The 27,643-nt window shown below is 43.0% G+C and overlaps 1 protein-coding gene across 2 annotated transcripts in view; it reads right to left on the reverse strand.

Moving 5' to 3' along the window:
- GAB1 (GRB2 associated binding protein 1) overlaps positions 1-27,304 on the reverse strand; it is a 128,963-nt gene extending 101,659 nt beyond the window's left edge. For both annotated transcript variants that reach the window (XM_075860405.1, XM_075860404.1), the window contains exon 1: positions 26,704-27,304. In XM_075860405.1, the coding sequence (XP_075716520.1) occupies positions 26,704-26,808 (105 nt within the window). In that variant the 5' untranslated portion in view covers positions 26,809-27,304. The remainder of the gene's footprint in view (positions 1-26,703) is intronic.
- Positions 27,305-27,643: the final 339 nt, after the last annotated feature.

Raw genomic sequence — 27,643 nt, forward strand, 5'->3', positions numbered from 1 at the left:
TGTCATATTCCTGAACAATTTCTGCAGTGTGGCAGGCTGTATTTTTCTGCTAAAATAGGAAACTACCATTAGGGAAAACTGCTGCCATGAGGAAGCGTACTTTGTCTGCAACAATATTTAGGCTGGTGCTACTTGTCAAAGACACATCCACATAAATACCAGGACCCAAGTTTTCCCAGCAGGACGTTGCCAAGAGCATCACAATGCCTCAGTCCGCTTGCGGTCTCCTCAGTGTATCCTGGTGCCAACTTTTTCCCAGGCAAGTGACCCACACCCCGGTCGTCCATAACACGTAAGGCCACCTTCTTTCAATGCTCCATGGTCAAGTTCTAATGCTCACATGCCCACTGCAGGCGCTTTCAGCGGTAGACATGAGTCAGCATGACCACTCTGACCAGTCTGTGGCTATGCATCAAGCTGCGATGCACTGTGTTCCATCATAGTAAGGGTATGTTCACACGGCCTATTTTCGTCCGTTTACGCCCGAAAAATCAAAAGCAGAACGCCTCCAAACATCTGCCCATTGATTTCAATGGGAAAAACTGCGTTCTGTTCCGACGGCCGTTTTTTTATGCAGCAGTCTTGAAAAACGGGCGCGTAAAAAGAAGTGCAGGGCACTTGACGTTTTTGGAGCAGTTTTTCTTAGACTATTGAAAACCGCTCCAAAAACGGCCGTAAAAAACGTCTGAAAATCAGGAGCTGTTTTCCCTTGAAAACAGCTCGTATTTTCAGATGTTTTTGAGTTTGGGTGTGAACATACCCTAAGCATTATCTTTTTCAGCAATTTGTGCTGCAGAAGCTTTTCTGGCAGATCGGACCACACAGGCTAGCCTTTGCCCCTCATGACCCTGGTCTTGGACCACTTTTGGTAGCTACTAACCACTGCATACCAGCAACACCCCCAAAAGACCTGTTCTGGAGATGCTCTGACCAAATCGTCCTGCCATCACAATTTGACCCATATTAAAGTTGGCCAAATCCTTACGCTTGACCATTTTTCCCTCTTTAAACACAACTATTTCAAGAACGGACTATTCACTTGCTGCTTCATATAGTCCACCCCTTAACAAATGCCACTGTAACAAGATAGATCGTACGCTATTGCTTCTCTATTGCTTCCGGCAAAACGACAGGTCCGGAGCACCACAGAGACAAACGGGAACCGGATCAGTCACCATTGAAATCAATGGTGATGGAGACGGAACCCTCTGGTTTCCGTCGGTGTCTGCTCAGGGTCCCGTTTTGATGGAAACCTCAGACGGAACGTCAGAACGGGACCCCAACGCAGATGTGAACGAAGCCTAACAATAGTGATCATTTTTATTATGCAAAACCAATTATGCTTTTTTGTTAATTGTTTCTTGTATTAAGGCAGGGCTTATAATGTGCGTTTTTAACCCCTTCCCGCCGCAGCCCTTTTTCAGATTTTCATTTTTGTTTTTTATTTTTCCGTCGATATAGTCCTAGAAGGGCTTGATTTTTTGGGGTAGAAAATGAAAGAAAAAAAACAGCGATTCCGCCATTGTTTTTTGTGCGTCGTTTTTATGGAATTCACTGTGCAATTAAAACATGTTAACTTTATTCTGTGGGTCAATACGATTACGGCGATACCAAATACATATAGTTTTTTTTCTGTATTTTACTACTTTTACAAGTAAAAAACTAAGTGTAAAAAATAAAATAGATTTCGACAAATTCTGAGAGCCATAACTTTTTTATTGTTCCGTTGATTAAGCGGTACGAGGGCTTATTTTTTGCAGGATAAGCGGTCGTTTTTAATGATACCATTATGGGGTACATGCAATGTTTTGACAATTGAGATTCTGGCGTTTACAATTTTTTTTACGGCGTTCACCGTGCGGGTTAAATAACGATATATTGTAATAGTTCCGACTTTTACGGACGCAGCGATACCAATTATGTTTAGTTCTTTTTTTACTATGCTCTAGGGGGGGGGGGGGTTTAACTTATTTTTTTTTTACCCAAAAAAAATTATTTTAATCATTTTTCCTTTTTTTATTAGTCCCCTTAGGGGACTTCAACCAGCGATCTGACAGGCTTCTATTAAGCCCTGCTGGAGGCAGGGATTAATAGGTGCACAAAGATGGCGGACCTAGGGCCTTCATTAGGCCCTAAGGCAGCCATAGCAACCATCGCCCCCCTGCGATTGCATTGCGGGGGGCGCAATGAGATATTAGAGGTAGTCGCCCACCCTTCTAACAAATTAAAAGCTGCGGTCGCTATTGACCGCGGCATTTAAAGAGTGTGCTCGCACTCGAGCGCAATGCAGCTCGTTACTCTGAAGTGTGGGCTGTAACAAACAGCCGACACCGGCATTGTATGGAGTGGGATCACTCCGTGAGCCCGTTCCATACTTCCAACCCGACTTTGGCGTATGGATACGTCAAATGTCGGGAAGGGGTTAACATTACATTTTTTCGGTTTTCGCAGATAAACTTCCACGTCTCTTAATGAGATCATCAACCAAAACAAAAATTTGTTCAAATCTCATCCACTCAGCTGCTACTATATTATGCTGTGGATTACCGCAACAAAATCCATTGTGGAAAATCTGCAGTATTTACACTACGTGTGAAATTACCCTTATACTTTTCAGGGTACACTCCTGCTCCGGATGAAAAAGCATTGTGGACATGGCCTAGAATTTGTGATGCAACGCCCTCTTTATTGAATATGGTCTGGACAGAACTTCAAGTTGCTGACATGTGAAAACACTACAACGCACCCTCCTGTATGTGAGCATCTATTAAAAACATGAAAGTGTGCATACATGCTTTCCAAACCCAATAATCAAGTTACTGACAGAAAATGTGTTGTCTTATAGTCCATTAACGGTGAACATCTTTACTAGATGGCTAAGTGGTTTACATACATTGTGGGGGTCAAGTGACTGAAAAACACTTTCTTGTACTAATCTATTCTTGAGTACGTTGCTGCTAGTTATAATGGAATCTGAAAAATAAAAAATATAAAAAAAAAAGCAGAAAGCTTGAGAACAAGCCTCAAAGAAAAACTCAACAGTTCACTGTTCCGTTTAAGGTAAATGAATATCTCACTTATTAAATCTCATAATGAAGGATTTAAATATACAGTAAAAGTCCGTTCATTCAGACAAAGAACATGAGCAGCCCTAACAGGAATTAAGATACGTTCACATCACATTTTTTTTGCCTACGTTTGAGGATTACTTCGGGGAGAAAAAAAAAAAGCTTCCAATATATACACACATTAAAAGTAGTCAGTGACACATGTCCAAGGCTTTGTTCACATCTGGATCGGGACTCCGTTCATGGTTTCCATCTGACCTGTCAGGGGAACCCATGAACGGTATCAAAACAAACTAGGTTTCCATTTGAATCACCATTGATTTCAATGGTGACGGATCCGGTGCAAATGGTTTTCGTGTGTCACCGTTGTGTAAGGGTTTCGTTGTTTTGACGGAATAGCACCGTCGACTATGGTATTTAGTCAAAACAACGGAGCCCTTACATAACAGTGACAAACGAAAATCTATGGTTTCCGTTTTTTTCAGTTTGTATTACATTTATGGGTTCCCCTGACGGAAAGGTCCGACGGAAACCCATGAACGGATTCTGTGAAGCCTACGGCCTCTTGCACACGACCGTTGCCACTCGGGCCGTTTTTTTTACGGCATCCGAGTGGCACACGATAGTCTTCACGGACCCATTCACTGTGACGGGTGAATCGGATCCGTGAAAAATGGTCCGAGTCACTCGGTCGTGTGCATGAGCCGTAAGGCTCTATTCATACGAGAGGGTCCGAGTGTCGGCCCATAAAAACTGCCGTTTTGGTCTGTTTTGCATGCATTCAGTTTGTTCTGGGCCGGGTTTCCGTTTTTAACGACTGATTTTGACCCGTTTTTTTCCCTGTCGGTTTTAAAAAACGGATGAATTTAATTTATACATTTTTTAACACACACTTAACTCTGTAGATAATGCCACAGCCCCCTGTAGGTAGCGCCTCACAGCCCCCCAGTAGGTAGCGCCACACAGCCCCCCAGTAGGTAGAGCCACACAGCCCCCCAGTAGGTAGAGCCACACAGCCCCCCAGTAGGTAGAGCCACACAGCCCCCCAGTAGGTAGAGCCACACAGCCCCCCAGTAGGTAGAGCCATACAGCCCCCTGTATGTAGCGCTACACAGCTCCCCTGTAGGTAGTGCCACAGCACTCCCCACCCCCATGGATGGCACCCCCCCACCTTTCTGTAGATAGCGCCACCGTTCCAGGAGAAGTAACACCGGCCACAGCGCCAGGGATTGCGCTTCAGCAGTCCCTGACGTCACGGTGTCCATATATGGACAGTGAAGTCAGGGACTTCTCCTGAGTGTTTCCGAAGCGGTGGATTAGGAATTCCGCTCCTACAGGGAGCAAAAAAATACCCTCCTCCTCACATGCATTTCGCACTGTGAGGAGGAGGAGGAGGAGAGAGCGAGCGATGGAAGACACGGCCGTCACTCGGAACACATTCGAGTGATGGCCGTGTATTACCCGGCCCCATAAACGTCTATGGTAGCCGGGCGAACGGCTAAAAATAGGGCATGCACAATTTTTTGGGGGGCCAGTTTCCCGGGCCAGCAAAAAAAAACTAATTAAAAATAAAAAAAAACCGTTGTGTGAATAGCCACATTTGGGGTCTATTGTTCCTAATGCGGCCGTGTGATGTCCGGGAAGCTCTGTTGTGTTAATAGGGCCTAAGAGTGGCATCCAACACCATAAACTTGACGACGTATCCGATTAACAGATACCATTATAGTCTACAGCTATTTAACATATCCGTTGTCCAGAGACTATAATGGTAACCGAAGAGCCTGTGGTGTATATAAACGTATGTATACAATGAATAAATAGACTTTACAATACATAGGGGTGTAGTGTGCCAGTGAGATGCTTCACGTGATCGCAAAAATAACCAAAATATAGAAATGGGCACATCAAAAAAATGAGACCACAACCCGTCAAAGTTGAAAAGATATAGAAAGCGCTTGAGAAAGGGGGGTGGGGTCCCCCGAAACGTCGCACCTGGCGTAGTCCAACGCCGACTTACCCTCCACTTAGGTCTCTGCCGAAGTCCTCCAGATCTCAAGTCCGGAATACGTGATATCTTACCGGCTTATCTGAATGAAAGGACTTCGCCATATGGGGCGATTACTTTTTTGCACTTTCGCATTATTGTTATAGTGCTTTTGTATACCATCATATTTATACGAAGAGATTTTTTTTTCAACTTTAACAGGTTGTTGTCTCATTTTTTGATGTGCCCATTTCTATATTTTGTATACAAACGTATACCTGTGACGTATGCCATATTGTGGTATATCACACCCATTGGCTATGTAAAAAAAAAAAAAAAAAAAACATACTGCACGGTATACTTTTTTGCAGGATCCAGCTAAATGTAATAACGTAGTCTACATTCCAGCCCCTCCTTGAAAAAGCTGACGGTGAAACGCACGTCGGTGTGTCTGTTTGTGGTCTGTGGTTTGTCCTTTTAGGGGATCAATATGCAAAACACTGGCTGGTACTTGACCTAATTTGGATCTTTGATCCTTGTCACTTGTACATCTGTACCCCTTGTCTAGTGATTGTGTATTCAAATACTAGTAATTTATGAGGTGTATTTTTGTACCGTTATTGAGTATTTATAGACCAGACCCCATTATTGATTGTATATGTAATTCGATGCACTGTGATCTCTCATACCACCACCACATTTTTTTGTATGTTATTTTATATATATTTTTTGTGATGGCCTATACATGTTTTTATAATATGTTCTAATAAAGGTATTTTTGGATATACTGGATAGTGCTATATTTTGTACTATTGGTTATTATATTTTGGACTTATTGCGCCTATATTAGGTTTCTATAGGTAATCTAAATGCAATAATGTAGTCTACATTCCATCCTCAGTGTTCCAAAGTCAAAATCAGATGTGTCCAAAACACGGAAGAGGTGCCAAACTTTCTATCATACTTTTTCTACGAGGGTTCCACTTCAGTATTTTGCTTGTGTATTTGTAAGCCAAAAATAGATCATAATACTGCCGTGTGAAAGCGGCCTGAAGTGCATAATCCCATCCTGAATACGCAAGAGTTCTGATGACAAGCAATGTGAATAAAGCAGAAAAGCGATACATAAAGCACGCCTCTTAATAAATTAGGCGCATCTCTGACCATCCATGTGCCAGAGAGTCGTATCTAAGCTATGAGCGGCCGTGGATTTGCACTATAACGGATGCCAGCCTCTGGTGTGAATTTATGTAAATTTATCGTGCTGTGGGAAGCACCGTCACTTCTGCTACGCTCAGTCCATTTTTCGTTAGTATCGGAAACCACACAAAAGACGCAATGTCCAGCAACAGACTTGGTAGCATAGGCTTTTAGGCGGCCTTCTTGGAGGTTCTCTACCATTAAGCACTCGTTCAAACATCACAGATTTATTGTGGAAAAATCCAGTTATTTAGATCAAATAAAACTTTGAAAATACATCTTTGTCATGGAATTCACCCATTTCAATGCGGTCGGTAAAATCTGTGGCATTTCTGAATGGAGTAGATTTGACATTCCCCAGCAGCAGGCTCCCAAAACCATGCGGACATTGTACCGTACTTTGTTGCAAGAAATACACAATTTTCCCATACAATTTTCTATGACCATGCTGTAATCCAGAACATTTAATAATTCTGCCCCCTCCAGCCCTTTTACTGTACTAGTGAAAAAGCTGGGCAACATGCACTGTGTGCACAATTATGAGGCAAGTTGTATTTTTGAGGATTCATTTTATTATTGAACAACTACAGTGCGGTCAGTCAATTCAGAATGTTAATAAACCTCAAACCTGAATATTTAACCCCTTCCACACATACAGTTACGTCATAGCCGGGTAGGGGAAGTATGGAGCGGGCTCACGGAGTGAAATCTCTATACGATGCTGGTGTCGGCTGTATGTTACAGCCAACACTTCAGAGTAATGAGCGGCATCGCGCTCGAGCGCGATACCGCTCGATTAACTTGTTAAATGCTGCGGTCAATAGCGACCGCAGCATTTAAATCGTTAGAAAAAGGGGGCGGCCCCCTCTAACAGCTCATCGCGCCCCCCGCAACGCAATCAAGACCCCCAGGTCCGCAATCTTTGTACACCTATTAAGCCCTGGCTTAATAGATGCCTGTCAGAATCACAATATACTGCAATACATTAGTATTGCAGTATATCGTGTAAGCGATCTAAACGAAAAAAATATAAATATTAAAAGTTCAAAAAAACCACCCTTTTCCCATTTTGCCCCTAGAGCATAGTAAAAAATTAAACATAATAATTGGTATTGCCGCGTCCGTAAAAGTCTGAACTATTACAATATATCATTATTTGACCCGCACGGTGAACGCCGTAAAAACAAAAAAAAAAATTGTAAACGCCAGAATGTCTATTTTTTGGTCACCTAATCTCCCACAAAAAAATTAAATAAAAAGTGATCAAACCGTCGCAAGTACAAACTACAGCTTATCCCGCAAAAAATAAGCCGTCATACCACTTAATCGACGGAACAATAAAAAAAGTTATGGCTCTCGGAATTTGGCGACACAAAATAAAATTATTATTTTTTTTTTACACGGCCTCATTCACACGACAGGGTCCGAGTGTCGGTCGGGAAAATCGGCCGTTTTTGGCCGATTTTCCCGCTCGGTTTGCATCCGTTCCAGGCCGTGTTGCCATTTTTACCGGCCGATTTGGACCCGATTTGCATCCGTTTTTTTCCCTGACCGTTTTTTTAATCGGATGAATTTTTTTATATTATCTTCACATTACTAATAATGTTCATTCTTTTACTTCATTAGTTTTCAACATTCTTTTGTATGTCCCCCTGGACAGAGCGCTTGATGTCTCTGTCCATATCTGGATAGGGACATCAGGGGCAACTCCTGAAGTGGAATCTCCATGTGGCCGGTGATTCCGCTTCAGGAGTTTCCCCTGATGTCACTGCCCATATATGGACAGAGACATCAAGCGCTCTGTCCAGGAGCGGAATCCCCGAACACACGGGGATTCCGCTCCTTAGGGAGCTAAAGTGGGGCTAGCACAGAGCAGGGAGATACCTCCCTGCTCTGCTATAGTGGCGTCGCTGCAATAGTAGCAGCCGCAGCAGCTGCTAGCGGCGCCATCGACTGTGTCGCCGGGCCAGGGCGCTTTTATAACAAGCAGGGGAAGGGAGCCAGCGCAGCTGCTGTACAGCCCAGCCCTGCCACACAGTGTATCTCCAGCGTAGCCATTCGTCCGAATGGCATCAACTCCTCCTCCTCACATGCACTCTGCGCTGTGAGGAGGAGGAGAGAGTACGTGAGGGATGGTAGACCCGGCCATCACTCGGGACACATTCCGGTGATGGCCGTGTATTATCCGGCCCCATAGACTTCTATGGGAGCCGGGCACCCGGCCGAAAATAGGGCATGTCCCATTTTTTGACAGCCGGTTTTCCCGGCCCGTCAAAAAAAATCGGTCGTGTGAATAGCCCCATTAGGGGTCTATTGTTCCTAATGCAGCCGGGTGACGGCCGATTTATGAACGGCCATCACCCGGCCGGGAAACCCTGTCATGTGAATTTCGCCTTTTTACTTGTAAAAGTAGTAAAATCTAGGGAAAAAAAAAATAATATATATATATATATATATATATATATATATATATATATTTGGTATCGCCGTAATCATATTGACTCACAGAATAAAGTTAACATGTTTAAATTGCACAGTGAATTCCGTAAAAACGGTGCGCAAAAAACCATGGAGGAATCGCTGTTTTTTTCATTTTCTACCCCACAAATACATTTTCCCCCGTTTCCTAGTACATTATACAGCAAAATAAATGGTGCTACGAAAAACTACAACTCGTCCCGCAAAAATCAAGCCCTCATAGTACTAGATCGATGGAAAAATAAAGACGTTATGGCTTTTGGAAGGTGGGGAGGAAAAAAACTAAAAATTAAAATCTGAAAGTTGTTTGGAGCAGTTTTTCATTGACTCCAATGAAGAACAGCTCCAAATTACGTCCGTAAAAGACGCCCCGCAAAAAGCGAGTACATGCAATTACGTCTGAAATTCAGGAGTTGTTTTCTCCTGAAAACAGCTCCATAATTTCAGACGTAATTGCAGTTATCGTGTGCACATACCCTTAGGAGAATATCTGTGCGTGCAGAATTATTATGTAACTAAATGAAAAAGAAACATTTTCCCCATCTCACTATTTTCAGATGTTAAAGTGAGAATAATAAACTCAATTTACAAACAAACAGTTAATATTTCCACCCAAAAAAAAAAAAAGAAAAAACGAACAAGAAAAACCCAGTGACCAATATAGCCAACCTTCTTTTCAATAAGACCTGGTTCACACGAACGCTGCGCATCTCGGACGTGAAAAACTGCAGTTTTTCACGTCTGAGGTGCATCCGTGCTCAGCGATGCGGGACGCGATGGCACGCATCCTCCATAGTCTATGGAGGGACGCGTGAAAAGATAGGACCCGTCCTATTTTCCCCACGGACCCGTCACACGGTCCGTTGAAATAACGGCTGTGTGAACGGCCATATTGAATTACATTGGTCCGTGGGACGGCCGCTGTTTCAACGGCCGTCCCGCGGACGTTTAACACGTTCGTGTGAATCAGGCCCTACAGTCATAAGCCTTCCATCCATGGAGTCTGTCAATTTCTTAATCTGAAGACGATCAACTTTGTGCAGCAGCAACCACAGCCTCCCAGACTCTATTCAGAGAGGTGTACTGGTTTCCTTCACTGTAAATCTGCCGTTTAAGAAGGGCCCACAAGGGTTTAATAGGGTTTAGGTCAGGTGAGGAAGGTGCCAGGTCATTACCCTTTCATCTTTAAAGAGGCTCTGTCACCACATTATAAGTGCCCTATCTCCTACATAATCTGACGTGCGCTGTAATGTAGAGAAGTGGTTTTTATTTTGAAAAATTTTTGAGCAAGTTTTAGATTTATGCTAATTACTTTCTTAATGCCCAACTGGGCGTTTAACTTTTGACTAAGTGGGCGTTGTAAAGAAGAGTGTATGACGCTGACCAATCAGCGTCATACACCTTTCCATTCATGCCCATTTGTACTCGGCACAGCGTGATCTTGCGAGATCATACTGTGCTGTCACATACATCCACATTAACTTTACTGAAGTGTCTAGTCAGTGAAAAGGCATTGCCTCCAGCCAGGACGCGGTGTCTATTCACACTCTCGACACTTCGGTAAAGTTTGTGTGGGACCTAATCACAGCACAGCGTGATATCACAAGCTCACACTACTGCTGTCATTCATAGCAAGATCACGCTGTGCAGCGATTAAGTCCCACACACACTCTACCAAAGTGTCGGGAGTGTTAATGGACATCGCTTCCTGAAAGCGATCTATTCAATCTCAAGACACTTCAGTAAAGTTAATGTGGGTGTATGAGACAGCACAGAATGATCACGCTAGATCACGCTGTGCTGTGTACAAATGGACATTAATGGATAGAAGTGTATGACGCCGATTGGTCAGCGTCATACACTTGTCTTTACAACGCCCACTTGGTCAAAGGTTAAAAAACGCCCAGTTGGTCATTAAGAAACGAATTAGCATAAATCTAAAATTGCTCATAACTTGCTAAAAAATTATTGTTTTTCAAAATAAAACCACTGTTCTCTACATTACAGCGTTGATCACATTATGTAGGAGATAGGGCATTTATAATCTGGTGACAGAGCCTCTTTAAGGCCTTTGCTGGCTAGCCATGCAGTGGAGTACTGCGATGCATACGATCGAGCATTGTCCTGCGTATAAAAAAAAACAAAAAAAACAGGGTTTTCTTGAAAGTTGCAGACTTTTTCCTGTACCACTGCCTGATGAAAAAGTGTCTTCTAAAAACTGGCAGAAGGTTTGGGAGTTGATTTTTAGTCCATCTTCAACACGAAAATATCTAACTAGCTCATCTTTAATAATACCAGCCCATAGCAGTACCCCACCTTGCTGGCATTGATGTCGAAGTGGAGCTCTGTGCCCGTTGTTGATCCAGGCGCAGGCCCATCCATCTGGTCCATGAGTCCATAAATCCTTTGAAAAATCTGTATTCAGATATTTCTTGGCCCAGCCTTGACGTTTCAACTTATGTGTCTTGTTCAGTGGTGGTCGGGTTTCTGGCTTCCTTACCTTGGCCAGGTCTCTGAGCGCTGAACATCTTGTACTTCCGGGCACTCCAGGGAGGTTGCAGTTCTGGAATTAGACAGCACTGGAGGATTCTGGGTTCCTGGTCTCTTCACGTTTGATTCTTCTCAAATCTTTGGCAGTCATTTTGCGTATTTTGTTTCTCAACACTTTTCTTGTGACCCTGTTGACTATTTGCAACAAAACGTTTGATGGTTGATCACGCCCCAATATCTTAGCAATTTCAAGAGTGTTGCATCCCTCTGAAAGACTTAATAATTTTTGACTTTTCAGGGTCAGTTAAATCTCTTTTTGGCCCATTTTGCCAGAGGTAAACATGTTGCCTAATAATTCTTGCACACCTTGATATAGGGTCTTGACCTCCTTAGGCCACACCCTCCCTCATACGAATATACATCACCCGATATGCTTCAACCAATAAGAAGTCAAGTTTATACAGCTTGGAGTTGGAAAATATGCATAAAAATGATGTGGTCAAAATACTCACTTGCCTAATAATTGTGCACACAGCGTATTGTAAATGGAGAAGATTCTTCGGTTGACAAGAAAATATATTGCCCCAGTAACTTTATTTTTAAATAATTCTGTGGTTTAATAGGACTAAACATTTTTCCTAGTTATTTCAACTACATTTTCAAAAGGACAGCCCTCATCGGATTAGTTATTACCATATAGACACTCTTGATGGGGAAATGTAAAACTTAAGACGTTTTTCCCACCATTAGAAGACATGGCATATCCTAGTGCTATGCCATCACGCCCTGATTGACAGGGGCTGACAGGCAGGCTCCCACAATCCTCAGTATAAAAGGGCTGCAAGGCTAGGTTAGATAAGTTAGATCCATGTTCAGGATATTTGCAGACAGTGAATACTTATTTACATTCAGTCAGCAAACACATACATCGTTTTGAGCAGTGGCTATGCTATGTGACCTAAATACATCAGCTGCACAAATCTCACTGATAAGTCTGCTACAATGTAGAAGTCTGGTGTTCAGGCTGTTTAGCTCAAAGAATTGGGGCACTTTTAGGCTCTGTTCACATCTGCGTTGGGGTCCCGGTCTGATGTTCCGTCTGAGCTTTTCGTCAGAACGGGACCCTTAGCAGACAGACGGACACCGACAGAAAACAGAGCCTTACAAAGACTGGCGATAGTTTCAAGACATTGTACTGATTGCACAGGTCTTCCGTGTATGCATTGGTCAGTACCTACCAAATGTGGTCCAAGCAAGGACAACTGGTGACCTGGCGACAGGGCCATGGGTGTGTGTGTATAAGGCTTGTATAAACTCCGGTTTACAGCCTCTGAATGCAAACAAGATTGTTCTCATTCACTGACAGCAAACTAATTCTTTAAAGAGACTCTGTCACCACATTATAAGTGCCCTATCTCCTATATAAGGAGATGGGCGCTGTAATGTAAGCCACAGTAATGCTTTTTATTTAAAAAAACAATCTTTTTTCACAACGTTAGGAGCGATTTTGGTTTATGCTAATGAGCTTTCTTAATGCCCAAGTGGGCGTACTTTTACTTTCGACCAAGTGGGCGTTGTACAGAGGAGTGCATGACGCTGACCAATCGGCATCATGCACTCCTCTCCATTCATTTACACTGCACTAGCGATATAGTTATATCGCTATGTGCAGCCTCATACACAAGCCCTAACATTACTACAGTGTCCTGATAATGAATACACATGAAATCCAGCCTGGACGTCATGTGTACTCAGAATCCTGACACTTCGGACTCTTTTCTGTGAGATTCCGGCAAGTGAAACCAAATCTCGCGAGATTACGGAGCTAAACGAGATTTGTGCACTCCTCTGTACAACGCCCACTTGGTCGAAAGTAAAAGTACGCCCACTTGGGCATTAAGAAAGCTCATTAGCATAAACCAAAATCGCTCCTAACGTTGTGAAAAAAGATCGTTTTTTTAAATAAAAAGCATTACTGCCACCTACATTACAGCGCCGATCTCATTATGTAGGAGACAGGGCACTTATAATGTGGTGACAGAGTCTCTTTAAAAAGGGTGAAGAATTCAAACATAAAAGGTAGATTAGAAATTATACAAAGATTAAGCTCTATTTACATAAAACCTTGCTTGCCCCACATCCCTGCATTGCTTGGCAGATTAACCATTCTGGAGTCAGGAACGGTACCGTATGGCGAACACAGAAGGGAGAAACCGTTCGAACTAGGAAAACGCAAGGCAAGATAACTCAAATATTCATCTGTCATTTTTTTTTTACATGTCCTCTCAAATGCCTACATTTTTTTTTTCTTTTCTCTATTTATTATAAAATAGGCCTCATATATACATAGGCAGCAAATTTGAGCAATGTTAGGCCACTCAGCTCTCAAACAGGATTGTCCTTACATCAGACATATTATAGACCTACAGGGTGGCCATACATGATGCAGCCGAGAACCACGCAGCAAAAAAAAAAAGCCCCGCAAATTACTGTCTTTGCTGCAAGCATAAGTAAAGCACATAGTTTTTATGTGCTTCATTGGTACTTGTCGGAAAACCAGGGCACGTCATGGATTGGGGGAACAATAAATAAATAAATTGCATCATTGTTAATTGCAACTTTTTTAAAAGCTGTTTACCGCGCAATGTAAACAACAAGTTAACTTTATTCTGCAAGGCTGGGATTAGAGCTCTCTACTAATCACTGTTTAACCCTTTAGATGCCGTAGTAAATAGCGACTGCAGCACCTAAGTGTTTTTACAGAGAGGAGGCTTTAGACAGTGTTTAAGTATTGGAGTGTATAGAAGCCATCAAATAATCATTTTAAAATTTCTAGTTTATACATAAAAGTTAGACAAAAATAATCAATGAGTTGTATATACCCCAAAAAGGCACCTCATACCACAAAGTTATTTATAACTTTTTTTTTTTTTTTTTTTTTTACTTGTAATGTATTAGCATACACCTGTATGCTAGTACATCATACTGTGTCACTATGACACAAGCTGCTGTTGGGGCAGCAGTGTGCCCGAACAGCAGGCTTACTGAACAGACAGCCCCTTTGACTGCAGAGGGATTCCCCGCTGTTTGATCACATCACCGGGTTTGTGTTTACGAGATCAAAGCGGGTAGTTCCCTTTGATCTTGCCGCGGTCACGACGATCAAAGGGTTAAACAGCTGGGGTCCGGATGTTTTCCGACCCTAGCTGTATGTAGCAGGCTGCTCGGAGGTCAGGAGCTGTAAGTTACAGCTCCTGCTTAGAGGATGACCGCTCATCAGCCTCTTCTACAGCGACGCCAAAAGATGTCGCTGTAGACGGAGGACATGTACCGCCTGCCGTCAAAAGACGCTGGGCGATCGTTAAGGACTTGATAAAAATGTTATTCAATAAATTACATGTAGCCCAAAATGGTGCCATTAAAAAATAAAACTCGTCCCGCAAAAAACAAGCGTTCCTACGGCTACGTTAGCGGAAAAGCTAAAAAGTTATGGTTTTCAGAATGCCGAGATGAACTGGAAAAAAATTGCTACGTCTTTAACCCCTTTGCGCACCTGAACATAACTGCATGTCCTGGTGCAGGGGGTGAAGTATGGAGCGGGTTCAAGCGCAGAGCCGGCTCCATACACTGCGGGTGTCAGCTGAGTATTACAGCTGACACCCTGGACTTGGTCAGTAACAGCGATCGCTCTGTTCCTGGCTATTTAACCACTTAAAATCTGCGGTCAATAGCGATCGCGGTATCTAAGCCGTTAGCAAAAGAGGGGGCGCCCCCCTTTGACAGCTAATTCCCCCCCCCCCACGACACTATCATGGGGGGCTGATGGTTGTCATTGCATCCCAGGGACCTAAAAAAAAAAAAAAACGTTTTCAGTTTTTGGTAGTGGAAAAAATAATTCTTATATAAAAGCGATCAAAAAGTGTTATGTACCAAAAATAAAATGGTACCAATGAAAACCGCAAATAATAAGCAGTCGCACCGATCAAATCAACGGAAAAAAAAATAATATTATGACTGACGTGGTGGAACAAAACAATTTTTTTCTTTAACAAAGAGTTGTCTTTGTAAAAGTAGTAAAATATAAAAATAAAAAAAAACCCCTATGCAAATTTGGTATCACCATAATAGTCTTAAACCGTAGAATAAAGTTAAGTTGCAATTTTTATCGCACAGTTTAAGCCGCAAAAAAGAAACCCAAAAAACAAATGGAGGAATCGCAGTTTTTTCCAATTTCACCCCACAAGTACTAAGTTCTCACACCACTCCATTGATGGGGGGGGGGGGGGAATAAAAAAAAGTTATGGCTCTTGGAAGGCAGAGAGTGAAAAACAAAAAAGCAAAAAATAGCTTGGTCTCAAAAGAGTTAAAGGTCCAAACTAAAATGCGTCCTCAGGCTTCGTTCACATCTGCGTCGGGACTCCGTTCATGGGGTTGGTCCGAGCTTTCAGGGGAACCCATGAACGGAATCCAAACAAACAAACGGAACCATAGGTTTCGGTTTGCATACCATTGATTTCAATGGTGACGGCTACAGTGCAAATGGTTTCCGTTTGTTCCTGTTGTGTAAGGGTTCCGTCGTTTTGATGGAATCAATAGCGCAGTAGACTATGGTATTGATTCCGTCAAATTCACATTTGCGTAAACGCTGCTCATTTGTTGCGGGATTCAATGGAAAGTTAAATTCACAATTACAACACTTCGGTAACGTTTGTGTGACTTACTCACACAGCATGCTCTCGCGAGATCACGCTTGCTGTCATTATGTCCCACACAAATGTTGCCGAAGTGTCGGGATTGTGAATAGACACCCTGTCCTGGCTGGAAGCGATGTCTATTCACTGTCAAGACACTTCAGTAACGTTAATGTGTGAGTAAGGGCTTATTCAGACGAACGTATAATACGTCCGTGCTACGCGCGTGATTTCCGCACAGACCTATGTTAGTCAATGGGGCCGTTCAGACTGTCAGTGATCTTCACGCAGCGTATGTATGTCTGCGTAAAACTCACAACATGTCCTATATTTGCCAGTTTTTTGCGCATCAGGCACCCATTGAAGTCAATGGGTGCGTGAAAACCGCGCACGGCACACGGACGCACTTCCGTGTGCCACGCGTTATGCGCGCTACAGTAGTCAAAACTATAAATGAAAAAAGAAAAGCACCACGTGCTTTTCTGTTTACAAACATAAAAACAGAGTGTCATAATGATGGCGGCTGCGCGAAAATCACGCAGCCACGCATCATATGCTCATGACACACGGAGCTTTTGTGGACCTTTTGCGCGCGCAAAACGCACACGCTCGTGTGAATTCAGCCTAAGTAACAGCACATCATGATCTAGCAAGATCACTATGTGCTGAATAAATGAATGGAGAGAAGCGTATGACGCCGATTGGTCAGCATCATACACTTCTCTCCACAACGCCCACTTGGTCAAAAAGTAAAAACACGCCCATTTGGGCATGAAGAAATTCATTAGCATAATTCTAAAATAGGTCATAACTCCGTCAAAATTGATAGTTTTTCTACATAACACTGCTGTAATCTACATTACAGCGCCGATCACATTATGTACAATATAGGCCACTTATAAAGGTGTTGACAGAGCCTCTTTAAGGGTATGTTCACACGCACTAATTACGGACGTAATTCGGGCGTTTTTGCCCCGAATTACGTCCGAAAATAGCGCCTCAATAGCGCTGACAAACATCTGCCCATTGAAAGCAATGGGCAGACGTTTGTCTGTTCACACGAGGCGTAATTTACGCGCCGCTGTCAAATGACGGCGCGTAAATAGACGCCTGCGTCAAAGAAGTGACCTGTCACTTCTTTGGCCGTAATTGGAGCCGTTATTCATTGACTCCAATGAAAAGCAGCGCCAATTACGTCCGTAATGGACGCGGCGTTCAAGCGCCTGCACATGCCGTTACGGCTGAAATTACGGGGATGTTTTCAGGCTGAAACATCCCCGTAATTTCAGCCGTTACGGACGCCCTCGTGTGAACATACCCTAACAACGGCTGAAAAATCGGAAGCAGAACACATCCAAACATCTGCCCATTGATTTCAATGGGAAAAACTGCATTCTGTTCTTACTGGGCGTTTTTTACGCGGCCGTTTTCCAAGCCGTTTTTCATATACTCTATAGAAAAACAGCTCCAAAAACGGCCGTTAAAAACGCAGCGAAGAACGCGACTTTGAATAAAAAAAGAACTTAGATGTGATCGTTAACAGCTCGATCCTGCAGGACCCACTGTCACTGAACTCGTCAGTCCCACTGATCTGACGAATAAATGTTTCAGCGCTAGATACAGCTGCTCTGTATACAGGATACAAAGCAGCTGTATCTGAGAGTAAAAAACTATTTTGAAAGTTGCACAAGACACTTTTTTATAAATAAAAATATGAAATATGTCAAAAGTTAATATTATTTTTTTTATATAAGTGTAAAAATACGTTTTTTTCCTATAATAACTCTTTTATTAAAGGAAAAAAATGAAACCGTTAAAAGTACACACATTTGGTATCACCACATTCGTTACGACCCAAAGTATAAAACCATAACGTTATTTTTCCTGCACGGTGAACACCACAAAAAAAAACAAATGAAAAACTATGCCATTTTGTGGTCACCACCCCTCCCAATATATAGAACATAGTGAGCAAAAAAAAAACAAAAAAAACACGTACCCCATAATATTTTATTGGTACTAACAACCGTCCCGAAAAAAACAAGCCCTTACAAAAAAAAAATTAAAAATAAAAACTACCGTATTTTTCTGACTATAAGGGGAGATTCACACGAGCGTTGCGTTTTTGCGCGCGCAAACAACGCGGCGTTTTGCGAGCGCAAAAACCATTTGACAGCTGCGTGTGTCATGCGTGTCTGATGCGCGGCTGCGTGATTTTCGCGCAGCCGGCATCATAGAGATGAGGCTTGTCGACGCCCGTCACTGTCCAAGGTGCTGAAAGAGCTAACTCTTTCAGCACCCTCGACAGTGAATGCCGAACACAACAGCGAAAAACCTGTAAAAAAAAAAAGATAAAGTTCCTACTTACCGAGAACTTCCCGGCCGTTGCCTTGGTGACGCGTCCTTGGTGACGCGTCCTTGGTGACGCGCCTCTCTTGACATCGGGCCCCACCTCCCTGGATGACGCGGCAGTCCAAGTGACCGCTGCAGCCTGTGATTGGCTGCAGCCTGTGCTTGGCCTGTGATTGGCTGGAGCTGTCACTTGAACTGAAGTGTCATCCCGGGGAGGTCGGACTGCAGGAAGGAGACAGGAGTAATCGGTAAGTTAGAACTTCGTTTTTTTTACAGGTTCATGTATTTTGGGATCGCAAGTCACTGTCCATGGTGCTGAAACAGTTTAACTCTTTCAGCACCATGCACAGTGAATCTCTCCCGACGTCGCGGACCGGAAATTTTTTTGCCGGGTTCGGCCAAAACGAGTTTGGCCGAACCCGGTGAAGTTTGCCTCGGTTGTCGGGGTTCGCTCCTCGCAAAGACACTCCGTTTGGATGCTTGGAAACAGAAAAGCACGTGGTGCTTTTCTGTTTTCATTCATCCTTTTCACTGCTGTTGCGCGAATCACGCTCGTCCCACGGAAGTGCTTCCGTGTGGTGCGCGTGATTTTCACGCACCCATTGACTTCAATGGGTGCGTGATGCGCGAAATACGCAGAGTTATTGAACCTGTCGCGCTTTTTGCGCAGCAGACAAACGCTGCGCAAAAAGCACGGACTGTCTGTACTGCCCCATAGACTTGTATTGGTCCATGCGTGCCGCGTGAAAACCACGCAGCCCGCACGGACCGAATACACGCTCGTGTGAATCCCCCCTAAGACGCACCCAGGTTTTAGACAACAGAAAATAGGAAAAAATGCTCATATTTTACTGGTTAAAAAAAACAAATAATTTGTTCGATTTCACCACATAACCAGCCATAACTTATATTTTTTCATCGTTTCAGCGGTGTGAGGGCTTATTTTTTGTGGGACGAGCTTTAGTTTTTATTAGCACTATTTTTTTCTTGCTAAAAACTGCGTCTTATAGTCCGAATAATACGGTATATAAATTTGGCATCACCGTAATCGTATTGAGACGCAGAATAAAATTAAATTGTCATTTTTACCGGGCGGTGAAAGACGTATAAACGAAACCCCAAAAACAATGGAAGAATCATTTTTTTCCAATTTCAGCCCGCAAGTAAAAAAAAAAATTCTGTTTTCCAGTACATTAAATGGTGTCAATAGAAATTACAACTCCTCCTGCAATAAATAAGCCCTCACACCGCTCTATTCATAGAAAAATTCAAAAAAGTTATGGCTCTTGGAGGGCGGGGAGTGAAAAACGAAGCAGCAAAAAAAAAAAAGGAAGAGTCCTGAAAGGGTTCATTTCTAATATAAAACATTTATGACCACATACGGGGTATTGCCGTACTCGGGAGAAATTGCTTTTTAAATGTTGGTGTGGTTTCTCGCTTTTATCCCTTGTGAAAATTTTAAAAAAAAACATTTTAGTGGACAAAAATGATGATATTTATTTTCACGGCATAATTCCACTAAATTCTACAAAAAAACCTGTGGGGTCAAAATTCTAACTATACACCTAGAAAAATTCCTTGAGGGGTGTAGCTTCCAAAATTGGGTCACTTTTGGGGGGTTTCCACTGTTTTAATCCCTCCAGGTCGTTGCAAACGTGACATGGCACTGAAAGCCATTCCAGAAAAATCTGCGCTGCAAAATCCAAATGGTGCTCCTTCCCTTCTGAGCCCTGCTGTGGGTCCATACATCAGTTTATGACCACATATGGGGTATTGCTGTAATTGGGAGAAATTGCTTTACAAATGTTGGGGTGCTTTTTGTAAAAAGGAAATTTAGCATAAAAAAAAAAAAAGTAGATTTTCATCTTTACAGACTAATTCCAATAAATTCTGAAAAAAAAAAAAAAGTGGGGTCAAAATGCGGACTATACCCCTAGAAAAACACCTTGAGGGGTGTAGTTTCCAAAATGGGTTCACTTTTGGGGGGGGGGGGGGGGGGGTTGCGATTGTTTAGACACCACAAGACCTCTTCAAACCGGACACGGTGCCTAAAATATATTCCTAAAACAAGGGAGGCCCCAAAATTCTCTAGGTGCTCCTTTGCTTCTGAGGCCGGTGCTTCAGTCCATTAGCACACTAGGGCCAGATGTGGGATATTTCTAAAGACTGCAGAATTTGGGCAATAAATATGGAGTTGTGTTTCTCTGGTAAAACCGTCTCTGTTACAGAAAGAAAAAATTTCATGAATTTCAGAAAAAAAAAATTATTAATTTGTACATTTCACCCCTACTTTGCTTTAATGCCTGTGAAACACCTAAAGGGTTCTAATATACAAGGCCCTCAAAGCCACTTCACAACTGAACTGGTCCCTGAAAAAATTAGCATTTTTCTAAATTTAAATGTATCTACTTGTAAAACCAGTCAAAATAGTTACTAGTTAACATTTCCCATATGTCTACTTTGTTTGCATAGGTTTTTTTTCACGTCCTTTTATTTTTCTAGGACGTTACAAGGCTTAGAACTTTAGCAGCAATTTCTCACATTTTCAAGAAAATTTCAAAAGGGCTAAGCCTTATAGCCTCCTAGAAAAATAAAAGGACGTGAAAAAACGATGCAAACATAAAGTAGACATATGGGGGATGTTAACTAGTAACTATTTTGTGTGGTATTACTATTACTGTTTTACAAGCAGATACATTTAAAGAGGCTCTGTCACCAGATTTTGCAAGCCCTATCTGCTATTGCAGCAGATCGGCGCTGCAATGTAGATTACAGTAACGTTTTTATTTTTAAAAAACAAGCATTTTTGGCCAAGTTATGACCATTTTTGTAGTTCTGCAAATGAGGTTTGCAAAAGTCCAAGTGGGTGTGTTTAAAAGTAAAAGTACAACTGGGCGTGTATTATGTGCGTACATCGGGGCGTGTTTAATACTTTTACTAGCTGGGCGTTGTGACGAGAAGCATCATCCACTTCTCTTCAGAACGCCCAGCTTCTGGCAGTGCAGACACAGCCGTGTTCTCGAGAGATCACGCTGTGTCGTCACTCACAGGTCCTGCATCGTGTCAGACGAGCGAGGACACACCGGCACCAGAGGCTACAGTTGATTCTGCAGCAGCATCAGCGTTTGCAGGTAAGTCGATGTAGCTACTTACCTGCAAACGCCGATGCTGCTGCAGAATCAACTGTAGCCTCTGGTGCCGGTGTCCTCGCTCGTCTGACACGATGCAGGACCTGTGAGTGACGTCACAGATCTGCACTGCCAGAAGCTGGGCGTTCTGAAGAGAAGTGGATGATACTTCTCATCAGAACGCCCAGCTAGTAAAAGTATTAAAAACAACCCCGATGTACGCACATAATACACACCCACTTGGACTTTTACTTTTAAACACACCCACTTGGACTTTTGCAAGCCTCATTTGCATAACTACAAAAATGGTCATAACTTGACCAAAAATGCTCGTTTTTTAAAAATAAAAACGTTACTGTAATCTCCATTGCAGCGCCTATCTGCTGCAATAGCAGATAGGGGTTGCAAAATCTGGTGACAGAGCCTCTTTAAATTTAGAAAAATGCTAATTTTTGCTAATTTTCGCTAAAATGTGATGTTTTTCACAAATAAATATTGAATTTAAATCGAACAAATTTTTCTCACTAACAAAGAACAATGTCACACGAGAAAATATCAGAAGTGCTAGGATAGGTTAAAACATGCCAAAGTTATTACCACATAAAGCGACATGTCAGATTTGAAAAAAAATCATCTGTGTCCACAAGGCCAAAACAGGCTGCGTCCTAAAGGGGTTAATAGTATTAAGAAAATAGAGATTCAAATCGAAAATCACTCATTGAAAAAAAATAAAAATCTAGAATTTATTTTTTGACAAAATCGCCCAGCCCTAGGTGGACGTGATCTGCAACAATGGATTCATACCCAAATCGGTTCACAGTGCATTCCACATGGATGAGTGGGCCCAGAGAATGCCATGAAAAACTTCCCTAGACCATAACTCTGCCACCACCAGCTTGTGTACTTCCAGCAACGGTTGCAGGGTGATTGTTCTGATGTTTCTCGCCTGACACGCCATCCATTTGATGAAGCAGAAAACGCGACTCATCGGAGAAGGCAACCCTTTGCCAATAATCTGTGGTCCAATTCCGATACAGTTGTGCACATTGAAGCCTTTTTTCCAATGCACTTTTGTTAGCATAGGAGCAGTGACCATCCGTCTGTTTCGGAGCCCCATACACAGTAGGGTTTGCTGAACTGTTTTAGGCACACGTCTGGTAGCCCCCTGGTTGAATTTCACGGTGGGCTGTTCCACCATAGCGTGTCGTTTGGCCATCGCGCACCTTCGTAGCCAACATTAAATGGCACGTGGTGGCACGTGGTGCTCCGCAGTTTCCAAGTCGGTTATTTCCAATGGTGCCATTTGTCCACTCACGATACACTTTCACCACAGCAGCACGCGAACAGTTCACAGTTGATAAATACTGCCACCCTTAGCCCAAAAGCCAATCATCCTTTTTTTTTGCAACGCTGATATATTGCCCCTTGAACCCTTGGCAACAACGAGTGATGTGTGTTCCGACAGCCTATCGCAAACCTTATATACCCACCAAGCCAGCCCACGACATCACTTTCTTCATGGGCTACGCGCTGCCGACGTCAGAAGTAGGAGGTGGTCATAATAACGTGACTCAAATGTGTATAAAAGGTTATACGTTCCCTTTAAAATGGGCCAGTCTAACATGCAAATTGGACCAAACTAGTGCATTCTGCGATTTTCTCTGTACAGACCGATAGTTTGTGCGAAAAATCAGACATGTGAATGAGCCCACATGACTTTAATGAGTCAGTGTTCAGTCCACGTGCTGTCAGTTATACACTCGACAACACCCGGACGTGAACATCACAAGTCTGAATAGTCCCGAACATTCTTTTTACTTTGGTCTCTGAGAGGAGATCTCAGGGACTGCGGCAACAATGGAAGAAAACAAAACTAGCCAGAATCATGGCTGCACACACGAACAAGGAAAGAGTGCAGGAAATATAGTAAAAGCACATTGATTTCTTATTCCAATCTTTATTTGCAATAGAAATAAACCAAACAGCGCCTTAGAGGGGATTTGTCAAGCAAAGCCCTGTCCTTATGCCCTATTAGTATACACTTTAAAAGGGTTGTCCAACGAAAAGAAAAATTATTATTTAGCATTTTTTAATGAAAGCACTTTGTAATATACTTTCTTTTTCTAACCTCCACGGCTCGCAGGTTTTCGGTCCTTGTCGTGTGGACCCATTAGTTCGGAGCTGACGGTCTTGCGGTGACGCGTCGACACAGGCTCCGGGAGAAATGAGCTCCCTTCTCTCTGCGTCGATGACGCAGTTGAAGGGGCTGGCTGCCTGAATTCGTCAGCTAAGCCCCTCTACCATCACGGCTGTTTGAAAGACCGAGAAGAGGGCTTGCTCAGTTGATTAATTCAGCCAGCCCCTTCATCTGTGTCATCAACACAAAGAGAGGGGGAAGGGTTCCTTCCTCTGGAGCATGTGTTGACGCATCACCCCAAGAACAGCAGCTCCAAACTTCCAGGTCCATCCAACAAAGACTGAAGACCTGCGATCCTGTGCACGTTGGATGGAGAAAGTATATTACAAAGCTTCTTCCTAGAAAAGCAAAATAATAAATAGTTTTTCCTTTGCATTGGACAACCCCCTTAAAGAGTCTCTGTCACCACATTATAAGTGCCCTATATTGTACATGATGTGATCGGCACTGTAATGTAGATTACAGCAGCTTTTTTTTATTTAGAAAAACGATCATTCAGAATCCTGACACTTCGCTAACACTCCCGACACTACAGCACCAGCAAGCGTAATCTCGCGAGATTACACTGTAAACCGTCATTTCAAACGAGATTACGCTTTCTGTGCTGTAGTGTCGGCATTGTGTTAGCGAAGTATCAGGATTCTGAATAAACATCACGTCCTGGCTGGAGGTAATGTATATTCATTGTCTGGACACTGCAGTAACGTTATAGTGTGTTTATGTGGCTGCACATAGCGATATAGCTATATCGCGATCTGCAGTGTAAATGAATGGAGAAAAGTGTATGACGCTGATTGGTCACTGATTGGTCAGCGTCATACACTCCTCTGTACAACGCCCACTTGGTCATATAGTAAAACACGCCCAGTTGTCCATTGAGAAACTCATTAGCATAAAGCTAAAATAGGTCATAACTGTCAAAAATGATCGTTTTTCTAAATAAAAACCACTGCTGTAATCTACATTACAGCGCCGATCACATCATGTACAATATAGTGAACTTATAATGTGGTGACACAGCCTCTTTGAGCTTCAGTGTTATCTATTTCAGTGAAAAAAAATCCTCGTTTTTCATATGTAAACCAAAGATTAGGTTAGTCAAGATGTTGTAGTTCCTATTCTACTAGGATATGGTCAACATCAAACTGTAGAATGCAGAATAATGGATCATTGTAAACAATAAATCAGACAGATCACTCCCATCATGGTGAATGGCATGTATTGATCTATTGCAACTTTAAAAGTGATTAGATCTATGGAATGCTCGAGAATATTCACAAACCAAAAGGGAAAGGAAGAAAAAATAAAAAAGTACTATATATATATATATATATATATATATATATATATATATATATATATATTATATATCTTTTATTACTACGTAGTGCCTTTCCACTATGAGCAGGAATATGCCCTCTCAGCAAACAGTCAGTGCTACGTGAAGCCTCCCGACGACGCTGCCAGCCAGCATTCCCACACATCCCCACTCAGGCTACTATCACAGGCGCAGACTGTTTTGAAATAGAACTCTTAGCTCTGAATAACAAGCAGCGCACATTACAAACACAAGCACTGTTACCTCCCGCCCTCCAGTAACAACAACTGGCACAGATACCACCACACCCCACCCCCTACAGAGGTGGCATCTATCCCGACTGGAATGCAGAATGGAATGCAGGGTTCACAGTTCTATTTGGGGCACTTGGTGCTAGAGAGCGATCAATACAAAATCCTGTAAGAAATGCACATTATTTGATGCAATTAATGTCTTATAAGAGGCTATGACTGGTTTCTGCTGTATCCATAGACTGTCCTACTGGGAATCAACTTTATACCATGTTACATAAAAGTAGCTGAGCAACTTACAAGTTACATAAATGCACTTAGATGGGCTACAATCACACCAATAAGAATGAAATAGGTCACACAATGTACACAATCCAGAGCTAACGCTGCACGGCTAGGAAATAGCAGGTTACAATCTGATCATGTCATAGTCGCACTAAAATAGCAGAGAATGGGGACCCAGGGGGGGGGGGGGTTACATCACAACACCAGGTCCAGCCTGACAGTTCTTAGCAGGCAGCATATTGATTAATCTGGTACACACTTCACTAGGGGCAGAATAGCGCGCCATTCATACTAGTCTGCAAATAACTGCATCAAAATGAAAAATTCTGAACTGGGCCATACACATACATGCTCATATGATAATGGAATGATAATAATCTTACATTCCATAGTAATAATATAATTATAATTATTAACAACAAATACCATGATGAACACTCATCCACTCACAAGGCTCTGTGCTCACTGGCATCCTGATTTTTTCCAGGATTTATAATGGATCCATCAGGTTACCATTTATTTCCTGGATAGAGTAGTGTAGCCTAGTACATTCCCAAAAAAAAAAACCTGACACCACAGAACGAATGCAAGTGTGAACAGAGCCTAGAGCTAGCCATAGACTCTTCTTATTTTTTTGTTATTATTATAATAATAATAAAAGTTGGTAACATAAAACAGATAATCAGCCCCACAAGACCCTTCAGCCGATACTAGTCATTGATATCATTGTACATAAAACCCTCTTATGTGATGTTCAACTAATACTAATCATTATTTACATAGTGCCAACATACACCGCAGTCACCCATTTAAACAGTAGGGTGAAAGTCCTAGGAAACAGGATATGCCTCAAAATCGACCAAGTGGGGAATGATCAGCCCCACGGAAAGCAGCCGATTAAAACATTATTGATCTAACGATCTCTGGAAGAATCTTTATGTGCAACGTATATGAGCCAGCAAGACTTGTATGAACAGCACGTAACTCCACACAGCATGAGCCAGCAGATCCAGTGCCACAGGGCAGTGCTACAGCTGGTAAACCTGTGGCTTTCCAGCTGTTGTGAAACTCCGTGCATGCTGGGAGTTGTAGTTTCACAATAGTTAGAGAGCCACAGGTTGCAGACCCTATAGCCAGGCACCCGGAGATGGTGGCACCCCCGTTCTGCAGCTACTTCCATAGGACGGGCTGCAGCCGAGCACTCTGAGGCCCACTCCCTCCTCTCCACAACAACTCCCGTCACACAGTGCACCACACTTACAAAGCGCTTTAACTTTTTCTCCGGCGGGGATTTACGGAGCCAGCCCGAGCACACCACCTCGCCGCCGCCTCCCGCTCCTCCGCCACCTCCAGAGCTCATCATCATGGTTCTCCTCAGTGTGCTCCCTCCTGATGGACACAGGCTCCGGACTCCCGCAGCCTCCTCCTCACCCCGCAAACTACCGTATACAGGGAAACTTCAGGAAAACTTTTACCCCCGCTCTTATTAGTACTGGCAATGGGAGAAGGATCCGGGGTTAGAGGAGTGGAACGTTCTCCGCCCTCCTCTCCTGCGCCCCTTTCCCCGGCAGGAGTCGCTGGGCGGTCGGGCGGTCTCTTCCGCTTCGTCTTCTTCTTCCTTCGGCCACAAGTTTCCCCCTGAATAACAGTGAACGGGTCTCTCCCCTTGTCTAGTGTATGGAATAGGAGCAGTGCAATAGTCCCGGACGGGGGGAGCCGCGCTATGTCCCGTCTTCTTGTGATATCGCACGGGATAGATTACGGTAGAGATACATGTTTCTTTTTTTTTTCTCCCAAACTGTGAATCTCTGTTTCTTTCTCCCTCCTTCTCCTTTTCTTTCCCCCTCCTCCTTGTCCTCCGCCCCTCGCTGTCAGCGTCGTCCTGCTATCCCTCCCAGCGTCCTGTCCCGCCTTCTTCCCTCAGGAGCCGCGCAGAGAAGCCGTTTCTGTCAGAGCCGCCTCAGCTTACCTGCATTGCCTCGCATCACATACGACATGTGGTGTTTCTACGATATTTATTAAATACATTTACTTTATGGCATTACGTAAAAATCAGAAAAAAAACAACAATAAATAAATAAAAATATTCTGTCAAGTCATTGGGAATGTGAACAGAACCTCAGCTGATGTGCAATGTCCTGGTGGGATTTCCATGAAACCTGCAGCATATTTGCCAATTTTTCAAGAGGGACATTCTGAAT

The sequence above is a fragment of the Rhinoderma darwinii genome, chromosome 1, assembly GCF_050947455.1.
Source record: "Rhinoderma darwinii isolate aRhiDar2 chromosome 1, aRhiDar2.hap1, whole genome shotgun sequence".
NCBI classification, from domain to species: domain Eukaryota; kingdom Metazoa; phylum Chordata; class Amphibia; order Anura; family Rhinodermatidae; genus Rhinoderma; species Rhinoderma darwinii.